Source organism: Sarcophilus harrisii, chromosome X, assembly GCF_902635505.1.
Source record: "Sarcophilus harrisii chromosome X, mSarHar1.11, whole genome shotgun sequence".
NCBI classification, from domain to species: domain Eukaryota; kingdom Metazoa; phylum Chordata; class Mammalia; order Dasyuromorphia; family Dasyuridae; genus Sarcophilus; species Sarcophilus harrisii.
In genome coordinates, this window is record NC_045432.1 from 82,198,358 (window position 1) to 82,214,668 (window position 16,311).

General features: G+C 60.9%; 2 protein-coding genes across 2 annotated transcripts; both read right to left on the reverse strand.

The window, feature by feature from the left end:
• Positions 1–1,959: 1,959 nt before the first annotated feature.
• KCND1 (potassium voltage-gated channel subfamily D member 1) lies at positions 1,960–7,213 on the reverse strand. Its single transcript, XM_031945021.1, is given in 8 exon segments — positions 1,960–2,235; positions 2,664–2,929; positions 3,179–3,277; positions 3,438–3,684; positions 5,490–6,304; positions 6,791–6,840; positions 6,843–7,054; positions 7,056–7,213. Coding segments are annotated over 8 exon segments (2,001 nt in total). The 5' UTR covers positions 7,112–7,213; the 3' UTR covers positions 1,960–1,979.
• GRIPAP1 (GRIP1 associated protein 1) lies at positions 7,135–16,212 on the reverse strand. Its single transcript, XM_031945099.1, has 24 exons — positions 15,903–16,212; positions 15,217–15,283; positions 14,956–15,017; positions 14,549–14,575; positions 13,745–13,852; positions 13,460–13,613; positions 13,171–13,367; positions 13,013–13,060; positions 12,503–12,534; positions 12,357–12,404; positions 12,155–12,254; positions 11,995–12,072; positions 11,745–11,837; positions 11,485–11,619; positions 11,291–11,386; positions 10,591–10,803; positions 10,107–10,220; positions 9,944–10,021; positions 9,709–9,861; positions 9,506–9,605; positions 9,211–9,341; positions 8,808–8,925; positions 8,439–8,555; positions 7,135–7,274 (listed from the first exon to the last, which is right to left on the reverse strand). The coding sequence occupies exons 1-24, from the start codon at positions 15,942–15,944 to the stop codon at positions 7,135–7,137; spliced, it is 2,451 nt and encodes an 816-aa protein (XP_031800959.1). The 5' UTR covers positions 15,945–16,212.
• Between the last annotated feature and the right edge of the window lie 99 nt (positions 16,213–16,311).

The window sequence follows — 16,311 nt, forward strand, 5'->3', positions numbered from 1 at the left end:
GAGTTGTCACAGTGCGTCTTCCACGCGCCGCCGCAACGTCATTTCCTCCCCTCGCTCCATCACTGGTCAGGCTGCCGAGAACCGGCCAAAGTTTACGCTCTCTTCTAATTGCTTGCCCTCGTTTGTCAGTCAAGCGGGAGGCTCGCTCCGCCCACGCCTCCCCCTTTTGGTCCCGCCCGCCACTTCGGCAGATTCGTTTCCCCTCCCCCGCTTTCGGCATTTCGGCGGTCCATGCCGCCCCCTACTGGTAGCCGAGGCCTCTCTGTCACGAAGCCCGGCTCTCCTATGTTCCCCCTCCTTTCCTGGCCCCTCATCTCAGCACTTCGTACCCAGAGTGGGGAGGAGAGGTAGAGGGGTTTTCATGTTTCGCCCCGAGCCTGCACGTAAAATAGGCCATCCGAAATGCTGGCTGGGTGACCTCGATTTTGATTCCCGCCTGGGCGCCAGGGACCGGCCAGCCTTCCCTCTCAGTCCCCCTTTCAAAGCTCCCTAACTCTTCCGGGAAGAGTCCCGGAAACCATCCTTGATACCTGGCTGAAGGATCTCAAGTGGGCAGCAGCACTGGGCTATCCAAAGCCCCCCACAACCCTCTCTCTGGGTGGATCGAGCTTTTGCCATCCCTTGGGGCAGGTTAGCTAGCCTTGACAGGAACCCCACTGGCCAGGGAATCAAGGACCAGACCCATTTTCTAGATAAGCAAGCTGAGATCCAGCTTGGGAAAGACAGTGGCTGATAGAACCCAACTGGAGCCCTTTCAGATGTCACCTCCAGTCCGCCCCCCCCCAAATACCCCACCCCCCCATCCCTACTGGTGGGCCAAGGTCACCTTTGGTTTGTGTTTCTTTTTATTGGTTTAAACTGCATCCACTGGCTTCAAGCATGGGGCAGGTGGGGAAACCTGAGACGTGCCAGGAGGCAGGCAAGCAGGCAGCTTGATGGAGGGGATCTAGGACACAGAAGGGAAACTGAGGCAGGCTCTAAGAGCTCTGGAGATACTGAGGAGAGACCTTAAAGCACCTCCTCCTCCTGGCCCGCTGCCCTTAGTTGCCTCACCAATAATTCACTTGGATCTCAAGGACAAATCGGAGGAATAGCCAGGAGCTCTTTGCATCAGATAGCCGAGTTGGGAGATATTGCTTCATATGTCAGGGGGTGGGAGCGGGACTTGAAGGCAGGACACTGGGCCTCCCTCCCTGGGGAGCTGAGCTTGTGCTCAGCAGGGCCGGAACTCTGCTTCTCTTCACAAGACAGTGGATCACTCTCGCAGTTCTGTCCCTGCTGATCTCCATGCCTGAGGCAGATGGGAGGGGATGGGGGAAGGCTCCCCCTTCACTGGGCCACTTAGTCATCTGTCCTCCAGATAAAGAAGGGAAGTCCAAGGAGAGAGCTAGCCATTCACTAAGGAGACAGCAGTCTAATTAAACATTTCCTAGGTGGGAGCCACACAGAGACAAGCAGAGGGGTCGATCCCTCTGCTGTCACCGCCATCTCGAGGGCAGCCTCTGCCGGGACAGGTGCTAACACATCCGGGAGAGGTACCGAGCGAGCACACTGACCCCTGCAACATCCCCCGGGGCCAGCTTCCCGTCTCAGAGGCGAAAGATCCAGGCCAGAGCGGCCTTGGCCCCGACAGCCAGGCCCAGACGGTGACCCCCCCCCTCCCCAAGTCTCATCCTTGGCCATCCCAGCTGCTGATGTTTATGTCTCTGGGGGACAGAGAAGAGGGGAGATTGGACTCAACCCCCCCACAGTTGATCCTTCCATCAGATCAGTTCCTGACCCCACCGACCTCCAATCTGTCGCACCCCCAAACTGTCCCATTCAGGGCAGCGACAGGGCCCCACCCCCAATACTAAAATATCTCATTGCATAGCTTTCGGTGGGAAGAGAAGGGTCGTGGGCCCCTCATCCGCCTCACCCTCTGCCCCTTTCAAATGCGGCAGGGAAGCGACACCCCAAAGGAGGGGGAAGCACCCCAATCATAGGGAGGAGATTTTGACAGTGTTGTGGAGAAGATAAGAAGGACCCAGACTGGAGTTCCGGAGGGCCTCCCCACCACTGCCCCCAGAGGGTCTTCCCGGCCCCTCTCCGTTGGCGCTGGTGGGCGAATGTGGCAGGCTCTCATCTGGGGTGTTGGCTGGGGGGGTGGGGATGCTGATGATGGCCGCCACCAGGTCCTGACTGTCGCAATTTAGAGTCAGGTTGTCCCGAGTCTTGGCGTTGAGGCTGGCCCGGCTGGTGGAGGGAAGCAGAAGGACAGGGATTATCCCCCAACCCTTCAGGACTGCTGCGGTCCAGGGCTCGGCTGCAAGATCCACAGCCCCTGCGGTGGCCGCCTCAGGTAAGTGGGAGTGATTCCTGCGCCTCAGATACCTTTCCCATAAGTGCTAATGACAATCCTTTTGGGGGTAAATGTCTCGAGTCCCCGAGCCAGGAAAGGCTCGGCAAGTGAGGACACTTCACGGTCCACAAGGATGTGTTTTGCACTGAATTCTCATCTTAGTGGGAGGGATTGGCTGGGTGGGCCCAGTGGTCCCGGAGCTCCTTTGTGCCTCCGTTTTCATTAAGTCTATAAAGCCTCGTTTGTCCCAGCAGCCCCTGGGCCCCGCTCCCCCCCCCCCAAGTTTCACTTCCTCAGCCCCAGGGACTAGGGGCCACATTACCTCTGGGGTCCCGGGCTGTGGTGCCCAGCAAGAGTGTCCAGCTCCTGCATGCTGCCTCGGCTGACGGAGGCCGTGGAGTTGGCCAGGCGGATGGCCCGGCGCTGCTTGGTCCGCCGAGGGCAGCAGGAGGAAATCAGACCGCTAGCCCGGGTGCCACTTCCCATGACAGCTTGGGAAGACACGGAGGTGCTGCGGCTGGTGTGGCCACCTAGGGAAACAACTCCCAATGCCTCGCTGAAGGCAGATTCATCTGTGAACTCATGAGACTGGGGGGAGGGGGAAGAAAGAGAGAGGAGGGTCAGCATATGGGAGCGACGTGGGGGCCGGGAAGACCCAAGGAAGACACAGGGAGGGAGGCCTCCCAGGGGTCCAAGAGCCCGAGAGACTGCACATTGGAAGCTCCATTCGAGCAGAAGGAGAAGGCTATGGTTCCCTGAGGCAGCACTGGGGCACTCAAGGCGGGGGGGGGGGGTGGGGGGGGTGGGAGCAGAGAGAACGCCAGGGAAGGGTCTCACCGTGGTCTTCTCCAGACAGTGCAGAAGGTGATGGTGCTGCTGTTCAAAAGCCGAGCGGTTCCGTGTGCTCAGGGCCGGTCTTTCGGCACCATCTTGGTCCTAAAGTGCCACGGGTAGAACATCAGATGGACCACCCTAGCAACACACCCTCAGCCTCACCTCCCCCCATTCCCAGCTTTCAGAACCCCCGTCTCGCTCAACTGGTGAGGAGGGGCTGTAGTGCTGGGGAAGTGTCCTCCCGGCCAGAGTGGAGACTCACCTCCAGGTCCCTGTTGCGCTTGTATTGAAGGAAGGCTGTCGTGGTCCCGCTCTTAGCCATTCGGATCCTCGCCAAGCGCACCTTCTGCTGGGCCCGGCGCTTGTCAGCTCGCTGGTTCTGATGGTAGATCCGGCTGAAGTTGGACACGATGACGGGCACCGGCAGGGCGATGACCAGCACCCCGCTGAGTGAGCAGATGGAGCCAAAGATCTTTCCTGCAATTGTGCTGGGCACCATGTCCCCGTACCTGCGGGCACACACCCAATGCCGGATTCTGGTTCTCCCTCAGCCTCACTCTGACCAAGGAGGCCACGGAAGGGAACCTCGAGAACCTCTGGCCCATGTGGAAGGAGCACTGAAGCTCAGCCCTCAGTAAAGACTGCTCAGGGCAGAGCCTCAGAGGCCTACGATGGGACTGCCCATTTCTATCCATGCCCACGGGGCAGGCACAGATTGGGGGGGGGAGGAGATAGGGGACCCGGTGCCCCCTCTGTTTAACCCTCTCTGGAAATCTTTCCTAGGAAGCTCTTGGGATGAGGATAGGAAAGGGAAAAGCCATGCGTGTTCTCCAGGTCCAACCCAGACATTTTACAGAGAGGGAAACTGAAGCCCTTACAGAGACAAGGCTTCCTCGAGGGCACATGGGAGGCAACAGAACCAGGTTTTCAAACTCCCCCTGAGCCTCGGCTTTCTCCTCTTTCTAATGAACGCTGTGCAGGATATACTTCCTAACTCTAAGCCGGCTCCCGGCCGCCTCTGAAGGGCTGGTGAGTCTGGCTAGATCCCCGCCAAACCACTGTGGGGGAACAGCCGGTGGCCCCCAGACTTCTGGATCCACCCCGTCGCTTGGGTATCCTCAGGCCCCTTGCTGTCTCCTCTACGACCACCCAGGGCAGAAAACCTCAGTGTCAGTGGTGGGCATCCCTCCGAGTGACCCGGGCTAAGTGCTCTTGCCCTCTCTGTGCCTCAGTCTTCAATTTCCTCTCTACTTCTGGAACCCCCACTTTGGACCTGCTACCGTGAGGCTCCCTGAAAAAAGAGAAAACTGCGAAGGTAGGGAGGAACTGACACAGAGAACCATGAGAGCATCAAGCCCGGCATCGAGACGAACTGCTAGAAAGACCTTGGAGACCCAAGCGGGGCAGCGAGTGAGCGCACCCAGTTCCCGAGGGCACGAAACTCAAGAAGGCTCAGGACACAGAGCAAGACGTACGTTTTTGGACGTGACCAACATGGGGAATCTGCCTCTTGTGACTACGTGTGTCTGTCACGGAAGCTTTCCTTGCCGGGGGGGAGGAAGAAGGAGGGGGGGAAAACCCAACCCCACTTCTTAGTCGAAAGAGAATAAAATTAATCTGAAGGGAAGAAAAAAAAAAAAAGAAATCAAGAGAGCCTTGATCTCTTCTTAAGATGCTGGAAGTCCGTCGTTTGGCCATTTTGGATTGAGAAGCAGGATGACATCGGGATCCCCTTAACTCCTTGTGTGACCCAGAGCAGAGCCCTCAGAGCCCCTTTAATCCCTGAGAAATGAGGGAGCTGGGTTAAGTGGCTCCCGAGCCCCCTTCTGACCTTTGAGTTGGATTTTTGTTGCGATGACAGCTGACTGCTGCCCCTCTTCCTCCCCTCGCCCCCCCCCACTATTTCTCCATGCCCCAGGATGAATCCCTCCTCTCTTATCCTTTAACAAAAAGGGGACTGGGCCCTAAGAACATCTCAAAATCCCTTTCAGGTCTGGGGACTCAACAAATCAAACGTCTTACCCACCATTACTCCCATGGAGAAATGGCCCTCAGACTCCAGAACCCCAACCCCAAATTCAGAACCTTGACATACTGGGTGATTCCAGCCTCGATCTTTCTTCCCTGGCCTCCATCCTTCTGACAAAAAGAGACACAACGGGATATCGGACGTACCGCGTTGGCCTCAGAGTCGGGAGACGTGGGTTCCGACTGGCCAAGCCCCTCGGCCTCTCCGAGCCCCCCTCTGTGACACGGGAACGCTAATCACACCTATCGACGTCGGTGGCGTCATCCTCTGGGTCGAGTCACTTACCCGAGAGTGGTCATAGTAACGATAGTGTACCAGAAGGCGGCCGGGATGCTGGTGAAGTTGGTCTTGCTGGTGCCCTTCTCGGCATAGAACATGACGGTGGCGAAGATGATGATGGCCATGGTGAGGGAGAAGAGGAGAAAGCCCAGTTCGGAAGCGCAGCTCTTAAGCGTGTAGCCCAGAATCCGAAGGCCCTGTGAGTGTCTAGAGAACTTGAAGATCCGGAACACTCGGAAGACACGCAAGGTCACGAAAGCCCCGGACACGTCGTCGTTCTTGGGCATGAAGAGCCCGATGTAATACGGCAAGATGGCCACGGCGTCGATGAGACTCATGACGCTGCGGAGAAAGCGGCCCCGACTGGGGGCCGCAAACAGCCGCAGGAGGTACTCCCCCGTGAAGATGAGCACACAGGCCGTATCCATGCAGAAGAAGGCCAGGGGGAAGCGATCCCCGCAGGGTTCTTCCCGCCAACCAGCCCGGCCGCCGGCTCCACCGCTTCCACCCCGACAAGGGATGGTCTCTACCACGTTGGCGATGACAGAGACCGCGATGAAGAAGCCTGTCACGTAGTAGAACACCAGCGCCATGGTGCTCGTGTGGGGATTCTCAAAGGCTCTCCACAAGCGCTGGCGAAAGGGGCTGCCGGGAGGCAGGGCCCAGTCGGCCCCGGCCCCTCCGGGACCCCCCAGCTCGGCTTCCTCGTCCTCAGCCAGGCGTTCGGCGTTCTCTTTCTTGCGGTCTCGGTACTCTTCCAGACAACAGTCACCGATGAGCTCCGGCACGATGCCGTAGAAGGCCAACTCCTCGTCGAAAGCCTGAGGGATGGGAAGGACTAAGAGAAGGGGGGAGGAGGGAAGGGGACGGTGCTCCCCCCTCAGTGTGCCCCCTCCCCCATCCCAGCAGGGAGGAAGACTCCCAATCTCCTCCTTGGCCCCCAGCCATTTTCTCTCCTTGGGGGTTGGGGTGGGCCCTGGCAGCCAGCCAGCCTGGGATTCCCTTAACTGCCCAGAGGTGAGAGCCTGAGACTGGGGAAACCCCCGGCTGCCCTGGGAGAGGCTTATTTCTCTAGGATAGGGGTTTGGGGCTCCACCCAGATTCCTTCTCCCCTCCCCCCCCAGCCCAGAAAATCTTTTTGAGCCTTTCCTATGAAAGCTGCCGGCCACCCATCTGCGGGGGACCCATTCTCTGTGTCAGAGTCCTGCCTGAGTCCCCAGACAGAAAAGGAGAGACCCCCTCCCCCCCCCGGCCAACTCCCTCTCTGAGATAAATTGCTTCTCCCCCCCAGGCAGGCCCAAAGCTCCCTGGATGCACTCCTGCCTGGGACAATGCAGCCGGCCGGTCCGGTAAAATTAGGGCGTGCCGAAGGCGGGTCCCGTCAAAGTCTCCCCGAGTCTGGGTCGAAGAAGAACTCCTTCTCCGAACTGCCCAGCAGGGTGTCCGGGTAGCGGGCCAGCGTGTTCTTCCACGTCTGGAAGCGGCGCCCGCTGACATTCACCACGAGCACCTCATCACTGCGGGCCTCGCACCCCTGGGGGGCCGCGGGCAGGGGCTGCTGAGCCAGGGGGCCAGCCCACAGCGGCCGCCCTGGCGAAAGGCAGCCAGGTCGCTACCCCAGCTGCCATAGTCCCAGGCCGCCGGGGCCGCCTCAGGCGGGCATCTGCCTGGGAGAGGGCGGGCTGCAGCTGTGGGAGAGCAGCAGCCGGGATCCGGGCCCAGGTGGCACAGCCAGGGGGACCCGGCGGGGAGGGAGGGGCGGGCAGGGGCCCCCGGCCCTTTGGGTCTGAACTACAGGGCAGGGGGCCAAAGGGCGGGCCCGAGGCAGGCGGGGGGGGGGGCCGACACCAGGTGGACCGGAGAAGGGGGCGGCGTGTGGGAAGTGACACTGGCGCGGCGGGGCGGGGGCTCCCGGGCCGAACGCCGGGCTTACTCCACCCGGCCGCCCAAAAACGAGGGGGCAGGGGCAGGGACTCTGGGGTCCAGGTGGCAGCGGCCCGGGACAAGGGCAAAGTCTGTCCCTGGGCTCTCCAAGGAACTCGGAGGGAAACCTCACCCAAACGGGACCAAATCCCCCCACCGGGGAAAAACTCCCTTCCTCCCTTCCTCCCCCCCCCTCCCGGGGCAAACCCCAACTCCCCACTGCCCCCACTCCTCCTCACTACAGCAAGGGGAAACCTCCCTTACCCTCACCTACCCCAACCCATTCTTTCAGGGAAAAACCCTCTCCCGGGCCGGGGGGGCAAGCCCCCCTCATCAACCCAGTCCCCTCCCCCTCTTCTGGCTCCTCCCTCCCTCCTCCCTCCCTGGGTCTCTGGGGTCCGGCTCCACACTCACTGGAAGGCTGGATCGAAAGGGGAGGGACCACAAACCTTTAAGGGGGAGGAAGGGGGTAACCTGGTCTCCTTCAACAACTAGGGGGCATGGGGAGGGACCATCCTACAGGGGCGGGCATGTTCCCAAAACGGAAATCTTTAAACTTTCTCCCTACTCTTTTAAATGGGCTTCTTCCTTGGCAGGTTAAACCCTTTAAACCAAGAAACGGGAAACCCAAAACCCCCCCCCCCCTCCCTCCCATTCCAAAAAAAGCACCTTTTTCACAGGAAAATGGGACATTTTTTTTCAAAAGGGACACACAAGTCAGGGCCACAACCTTGGCCCTTTCCAGGACTACCTCATCAAACCCTCTGGACTGAACCCTCCCTACCCCAAAGGGCAACAGCCTTGGGCCAACCATAAAAAAACGGGTCACACACATCATCAGGGGGCATTCAGCCCGGTGGGCGGGGGCACTGGGGGGGGGGGGCCCCGCCCTCCCAACCCTCTCGGATCCGGCCGGGGATGCTCTTCCCCCAACACTCCTTCTGGCCACTTTTGGGAAAACCCATGTCAAAGGGGCAAAAGGGTCACCCCCCAAACTCCCCCCACCCCAAGGCTCTGCCCACTTCCCCCCACCTTGTAGGTATTTTTTATACCTCTTCACATGTTCGGGCTTCTTTTTCTCCCAGGCTTCCCTGGCTTCGGGTCCCCGGGAACCCCCAGGCCGCTCCTGTGTGACCCGAGGGCCCCCCTCTGAGGGGGAAGGAGGGCCTGAGACGGCCCGGCATTTCCGCCCTCCCCCTCCCACGATCCAACCCACAAGGGGCAGGAAGGGGTTGGTCAGGATTGAAAACTACCTTCGGCTGTCCCGGGCATAAGTCAATGATGGCTCTTGCGGCGGTCCCCCCCATGGGGCTCTCACCTCAGGTGCGCCTGTGGGCCCCGTCCAAACTGGTCACGGTGCCAAACCCCCCCCCCGCCTCCCCTCGAGGCCAGTCTGGGCACCCCTTCTCCTAATCCACTTCTCTTGCTGCGTCTCTGCCAGCCTCTCAAAGAGCTCAGCTACCTCCTCATCCGACAGCTCCGCTGGTCGAGCCGGGCCTGGGGGGCTCCCTGAGGATGACTAGAAAGGGCCATAAGACCTTGGGCTACCAAGTCCGCCCCCCCCTCCCCTCCCCAGTCTCTCCCCATCAGATCCCAGACCCAGCCACATCCGTCTGAGATTCATCCAGACCCGCTCCCTCTGCCGAGCAAGCTTTGGACACCCGTGGTCTTCTCCGTGAAGCCCAGATCAAGCTCCAGCCTGTGTGAGTGGGCCAAGAGAGACCCACCGGGCTGCCCGCCCTCCCACTGCCCTCCCTTCTACCCAGGGCTGAGGGGTGGAGACGTGGCGGCTAACTCGCTGTACCCGAGCAGGGCCAGCTGAGCCCTCCTTCTCCCGGAGGATCTCCCGGTAGCTGAAGGAGGAGACGCTGCTGCTGTCGCCCGTTTGGGCCCGGCTGGGGGAGCTCATCTCTGACAGGACGAGCTCCTCAAAGCCTGGGGGACACAGGGGGAGAGGCCTCAGACAGACACTCCTCCCCAGCCTGTCTCGGGGGCTCCCCGGCCCGCTCCCTGTTCCCGTCCCTGCAACCGGGCAGCCTCTTGCCCGCTCCCCATTCCCATCCCTGTTCCCATTTCCACGTTCAGGGGCTTCCGCTCACCAGAGCGGCTCTTGCTATTGGTCAGGAACTCCTGGAGCCGCTCCTGCAGCTTGTCGGCCCGCTTCCGTTCCAACTGCAGCTGCCGCTTCAGGTCCTTCAGCTTTAGGAAGGTACACAAGAAGGACAAAAAGGGGTGCTCAGAGGGCAGGGGCTGGGGCCGGCCACAGGGCTCTGGGGCTGGACGTCCCGGGCCGCGTGCTCACCGTGGCGCTCCCTTTCTTCTCGAGGATGCGCTGCCCGTCCGCCACGTCCTTCACCTCCTGCTGCAGTCGAGCGATGGTGTCAAGGTGGCCGCCACACAGCGCCTCGGCCTCCTGCAGCCGGCCCTCCGCGGCCCGGACCTCCTCTTCTTTCCGCTAGAGACGACCGGAATCATGAACCCGACGGGTCAGGCCACCCCCGGACACCCCCCACCTCCTAAGGGGGCGCTCGGCCCACCTGCAGCTCGGCTTTGTGGCGCTCCTCCTGCACGTGCAGGCTCTCTTCGTGCTCCTGATGCTGCTCCTCTAGGGCCTCCTGCATGGGAAGAGCGTGGGGCTGACTAGAGGCAACGGGGCTGCTGGGACCCGCGCACCAAGCCGGGGCGTGCAGGGGGCCGCACCTCCGCCTCTTTCAGTCGCCGCTCGAACCAGCCCTTGGCTCCCTCCATCGACTGCAGCTGGGCACGCAGCTCTTCCACCATCTGCTGCAGGCTCTCCAGATCCCGGGTCCGTGCCTGCAGGGAGAGGAGGCCCGCTGGCATCTCCCCCCTTCCCCCAGTACAGACCGAAGGCAACACCAAGACCCTACTCCCAGATGGGAAGGCCCCTCTCGCTAGATGGGTCTACTGCTAGGGGCCCAACGGGCCTCCTGGCCCGTCGTGCCATCAGAGGGACTTTTCCTGACATGCGGGTTTGACCGTGTCGCTCCAGTCCTCACTGAACTCCAGTGGCTCCCCAGTATCGGATATGGAACTTCAGTCTGGCACCCTGAGGCCGTCACGACTGAGTCCCGGCTACTTCTGTCTCAGCATGTGCTGGGCCTTTGCCCGGGGTTTCCCTCACGGGAGGAAAGCTAGAAGGGAAACTTCCCTCCTCAACCCCCACCTTCTCTTCCCGGATCTGGGCCCGGAGCTCTTCCTCCTGTCGCCGCCGACCATCATGGAGCTGCCGGAGCTCCCGCTCGTAGCGAGCCCTCACCGCTAGCACGTCCTTCTCGGCCTGCAGTCGGGCCGAGCCCAGCTCCTCCTTGTGCCTCGACTTTTCCTGCAGCGCCTCGGCCGCCACCTCGTCCAGAAGAGCCTTCCTCTTTTCGGCGCTCTGTAGGGCAAAGCTGAGCTGGACTCCCGAGGCCCTGAGACCCCAACACCCACCCCCCTCCCCAGCTTGCTAGGACCCCCAAACACGGCCAACTGCCCTCTCCTCTCAGCCCTTCACACAGACCAAACTCTGCCTCCGACAAAGGAAGCCCAGTGTGTCTGCCCCACTAACTGGTGGGGTCCAGCTGTTCCCTGTGCACCCTCTTGTAAAGAAAAGGTCAGCAGAGCGGGAAGGGAATGGTTGGCAAAGCTTCCCAGGAGAGTCAGATGTTCCCTCTGGCCCAACCTCCCTAGGGCCGTGCAAATGGCCCCCCGAGTTCCTCCGACTAAGACCAGAGGGTCTCACGGGAACTGGCAAGCCTTCGTCGAGGCCCAGCCAGACCCTCAGGATCTCCGTGGGGCCCCCAAACCCCCAAGAGACTCGAAGGCAGCTTCCAGCTCCAAGGGCTGCCCCCTCGAGCCCCCACCCAGCCTGAGCAGCCACGCACCTTGCGGGCCTCCTCCAGCTCCCTACTGAGATTTTCCTTCTCTTGCCCCAGGACCTGAAGCTGTTCCAGAAGCCGTCCATTCGCCCGAAGCGATTCCTGAGGGGGGCAGGGTGTCACCCAGCTGGACCCCCATAGCGAGGGCCCCCAGCTCGAGCCTGGGGTGATGGGGAAGAGGGAGGCAGGCAGGTGCTCACCTGCAGCTGGGAGCTGAGGTCATCTCTGTGGCCCGCTAGGGCTTCGTACTCAGCCTGGCGCTGCTGCAGCTCAGTGGCCAGGCCCGCAGTCTGCTCCCGCAAGGCACACAACTCCTGGGTCTTGGCTGTCTGGATCTGGGGGCCCCAGGAGGCAGAGGGGCCTGAGAGGGACATCCCACGGCCCCGGGGAGGAAGAGCGAGAGGGGAAAGGAGGGAGCCAGAGCCGGGCAGATGCACAGGACACTCCCCAGTCCCAATACCTGCTCGAGGGCAGCAAGGTTGGTCCGCAAAGCATCGCTCTCCGCCAACAGTGCCTGCACCCGCTCCTGTAAGTCTGCGCTTTGGCGCGCCGCCTGGGGAGCCCGAAGTGCAAAGCCCAGGGAAAGACGCAAAGGGACACAAAGGGCAGAAAGAGGGGAAAGAGAAAAAGAGACACGCAAATGCACACGGCCCGTGTGCCCAGCCCAAGACCTGCTTTTTGCCGACAGAGAGAGCAGCCTTGAGCCATACCTGGTCCTGGAGGGTGCGGAGGGCGCTGGCGTGGTCCTGGCGCTCGGCCTGGCATTGTTCCCTCAGCTCAGCTAGGCTCTGTGCGGGGCGGGTGGAGCAAAGTCAGGGTCCTCGGCGCTCTGCCTCGCCACCCCCCACCCCCACTCCATCTGTGCCCAACCTGGTTTGCCGCCTGAAGCTCCTGCTGCAGCTTCTGAGTCCGGACTACCTGAGCTTTGAGATCTGCCTCCTGATGCTGGCGAAGCTCTTCTATCTTGTTCCTGCCAGGGGGTAGGATCGGGTGTGCCGGCGATCCGGGGTCCCGGCTCCCTCGGGTCTCAGCCCCCCCCCCCCCCCCCCCCCCCCCCGCCCCGGTCCCGTACCTGCTGTCGTTGTACAAAGCCTCCTTCTCTGTCTGCAGGCGGAAGAAGCTAAGCAAGGGAAGAAGGAACATGGGCTGGGCAGATGCAGGACCCTCCCCCTGAATCCCCCCCACCGAAGCCCTGGCTCGCAAGAGATCCCCATGTACCTCTCCTGTTTCTTCTTCAGCTTTTCCGACAGCTGTGGGATAGAAAGGCCATGGGAACCCAGGGCACCGGGCCTCTGGCCTGGGGACACAACAAGGGAACGGAGGAGGGCGACGGGAAGATAAGAGGGGTGGCGACCTGGGTCAGGACTAGGCCAGGGAGGGGCTGCCACAGACACCTGCCATGCGCCGGCCTCTCGACCAGCAAGAGAGCGACGAGAGCTACAACAGAGTGGGCGGGGGGGGAGGGGGCAGGAGATTCAGGGAGAGGGGGACCGAGATTCACTAAAGCCCAAAGGAGCCAGGCAGAGACAATGCAACAGAGCCTGAGTGGTTGGGTGCTAGAAAAGGGAAAGGGCAGTGGGTGAGAAAGGAGGAGGTGAAGTGCGGGAGAAACTGAGGCGGGGGGGGGGGGGGGGGGGGGGGGGGGGGGGGGGGGGGGGGGGGGGGGAAGAGGTGTTGTTGGACAGCAGCTGCAGCCTCTTGTCATCAAGGTGCCGGGCAAAGTCCCACCTTGGCTACCTCCTCCTGCAGCTTGGCCGTCTCTGCCTGCTTCGAGCTCTGTAGGCAGACCCCACCAAATGTATGGGGTATAACTGGTGACCTGACCTCCCTGAGGTCAGCACTGGCACTAAGGAAATCCGCGCCCACCCCCGACCCCTATGGCCTACCTCGAGCCCCTGCAAACGCTCCTGGAGTAGCCTCTTCTCTTCCTTCTCTACTTCCCACTTCAGCTCAGCCTCTGCCAAGGGAGGAGGCACGACCAGGTCTCCCGCATGGTCCCCACACCCACCCGCATCCTCCTTTCCAGCAGCCTCTGGCGGGGCTGGAGAACCCGTCTGCTCTTTCTCATAGCGTTCCTGCAGGGCTGGGAATAAGCAGGAGGCTGAGGTCCTGTCACCTCCTCGAGAGAGCCCAGGCCCCCTCCTACCACCACCTATTGGAACCCTGGACTACTACCTGTGACATTCCTCTGGAGGGCTGTGTTCTCCGCCTGCAGGCGCAGAAGCTCCCCATCCACAGGGCCGCTGCCCGTGCTAGGAGGCCCCGGACCCAAGGAGCCTTCCTTTAGCTGCCGATTCTCTTGCTCCAGCTGCTCGATCTGTGCACAAAGCTGAAGGAGAGAGGGGCCCCGTCAGAACCCTCCTCCTTACCCACAAGCGGCAGCTCTGGCCCCATCCCGGAAGCCAGGCTGGAGCATCAGCGGCCCCTCTGTGCTCCCCCTTCGCGCTGGGGATTCCAGACCTTACTGAGCTCTTGAAGGAGCGTGCTGTTTTGCAGCCGAAAGTCATCTTCCTGACTGTGGAGTTTGCCCTGCAGCATCTGGTTCTCATTGAGCAGAACTTCAACTTCCTGGGATCCACAGGCGTGTGTACACGTAGGAAGGAGCACACGGGACACACACAGATGTGAAACCCAGGAAAGGCCAGGCACCACCAGGGGGCGAAGAGAAAATGTGGAGGAAGGGCAAGAAGAGGGAGGAGGGAGAGGGAAAGAGACATGGGATGAGGGGAAGACTGCCAGCCGGCCATAGGGCTATCCCTCTGATCCCTCTCTGAGACCTAAGGGACGGAGTCACTAAAGTCCTTTCTGTGAGCCACTGCCATTGACATCTACGACAACCTTTAGTTTTTCCCATCAGCTCTTCAAAAAGTACCTGTTTCCTTTGAATGTTAAAGGGACTTTCAAGGGTGAGAGAGAAAGAGAGAGAGAGAGAGAGTGTGTGTGTGTTTCTGTGTGTGTGTGTGTGTGTGTGTAAAACCTTCCATCCAGGAGAGAGGGAGAGCCCAGGAGATTCCGGCGCCTCCAACCCAGAAGGGTGTTTAGAAACGGACCTTGTCCAAACCCCCTCCCCTCTTCTATTTTATTGACCAATAAGGGAAAGTGAAGCCATAGGGAGGCTGCAGCCTGGACCAATGTTAACACATTGAATCCAAGAACCCAGGTTTCTCTTCTAGACAAGAACTGATAACGAACACGTTCTGAAGTCACCTTTGTCTAAGGGGTCCCCAGGGGTGCCCAATTCCTGCCCCTTCCAGTCCTCCTCACCTGGGCTTTCTTGCTCTTGCTCAGAGCCTGTGAGATGAGACAGAGGAAGAGAAGAATTGGTTACAAGAGACATCACTAATAAGAATGGGGGAAGGAGACAGCCGAAGGGAATGGGAGATGAGGCAAAAAGTTGGGGGGAGGGGGGAGATGGATAGAGAAAGTAGTGAGGGCAGGGACTAGGGAAGAGCCACTGGGGGTTAGAAGAGGGGAGTGAGGCTCAGGGAAAAACTGCTGCAATAGGGAGAACAACTTGGAAGAGCGGCTTTGAGGGGCACTGGGGGGAAATGCAAGAGAGCCCACAAAAAGGCGAGGAAGAGCAGCTGAAGGAACGACTTGAGAGAGACAGAGGGGCAGGGAGACCCCTGAGTAGTGGCTAGACGACGAGAGTCGGGGATCAGCCAGGACACCTTCTGGGCTCGGGCAAACTCCTTGTCCAGGAAGGTGATTCTCTGCCGGAGGGAGGTGAGCTCTGAGGACAGAAAAACAGGGGCGGCAGTTCCTATGGCTGATGGGCTGCTGTTGATCCTCCATCCATTTGACAGCTGAGGGATCAAGAGCTTCCACCCCCACCCCCACCCCCACAGCAGCCCATCTCAGGGAAGGCACCAGTGATCCCCAGGGCAGGCCTCCATTTAGCCCCCCGCCCCCCCTTTCCCCTGCAGCCTTACCAACACCATTCTTCCTCAGCTCGTCTGACAGCTGGTAGTTCTGGGTCCGAAGCTCCAGGAGCTGGGCCTAGTGGGGCAGGAGTCCCCTCCTTTCCTCAGTACCCCCCCCCCATCTCTTAGAAATCAGTACATCAGCTCCCCTCCCCCAACTCATGGTACAGCAGGCGACTCGCTGAGGGTCACAGGAACCGAGAGAAGGATTCTTCTACCACTGGGAGCTCCCCTCAGGGAAGTCTCCCTTCGGAACGGGACAGGCCCCCCTCTTTTTTTTTTTTTTTTTTTGCTCTGCTCTTTAGTCCCTTCCGGTCCCATGAGTCCCGCCTCCCTCCACTGCCCTCCTTGGATATCTATTGGTTCTTCCCTTCCTCAGTGCTCTCCTGGACCCTGCCTTCCTCAGACCCCGACCGAGCGTCCCGCCTTCTCAGTGCTTCCTATTGGTCGTCCTTCCGTTCCGAGTCCGGCAGTGCCCGCCCTCCTCGGACCCCGATTGGGCCCTCGCTCGCTGGGCCCTGCTAACCCCGCCCACAGAACGTTCCTCTAGAAGGATTCGATCCCCTTCCCCTCCCCCCCAGCCCCTTAGGGGCTCCTCCCACACAATTACTAGGAAGACCCCCGCTCTCCTTTCAGTCCATACCCTCAGAACCCCGCCCAGCCTTCCCCCGGCCCCGCGCCTCGCTTCCAGCCACCTGCATCCGTTGGAACTCCTCTTCGGAAAGAGCCTGCGCCATGTTCTTGCCCCCCCCCCCAACCGCCTCCGGTGCCGTCCGCGCAGGCGCAACCGTCTCAGCAGGGATACGACTCCGGGAAAGTGGGACGCTGCCAATGGCACGGGGTGAGAAAGGGAAAGACGTCTCCAGGTGGGACGGCCCGGACCAAGAAGACCGACTCGATGTTTCTCTCTCTCTCTCCCCCTGGGTACTCGGCTTTTGGTGGTGCCCGGCGGGAAGAGAGGGTGCTGGGAAGGCAGGCGTCTCCTTACGCCGGAAGTCCCGTTGAGCCCTCCCCCCGCTCCGCCCTCTATGCCCGCCCTGGTTTCATGCCTTGAGGGAAAAAGACCGGAAGGGGGAAGGTCTCCCTGCGGGCGCATCTGCCAGT

Excerpts from the sequence above, each read along its gene's own strand:
- GRIPAP1 (XM_031945099.1), bottom strand. The coding sequence starts at position 15,944 with ATGGCGCAGGCTCTTTCCGAAGAGGAGTTCCAACGGATGCAG. Across the intron at positions 12,255-12,356 it reads GCTTTGTACAACGACAGCAG|GAACAAGATAGAAGAGCTTC; the intron begins GTACGGGACCGG and ends ACCCCCTGGCAG. Across the intron at positions 9,342-9,505 it reads CAATAGCAAGAGCCGCTCTG|GCTTTGAGGAGCTCGTCCTG; the intron begins GTGAGCGGAAGC and ends TGTGTCCCCCAG.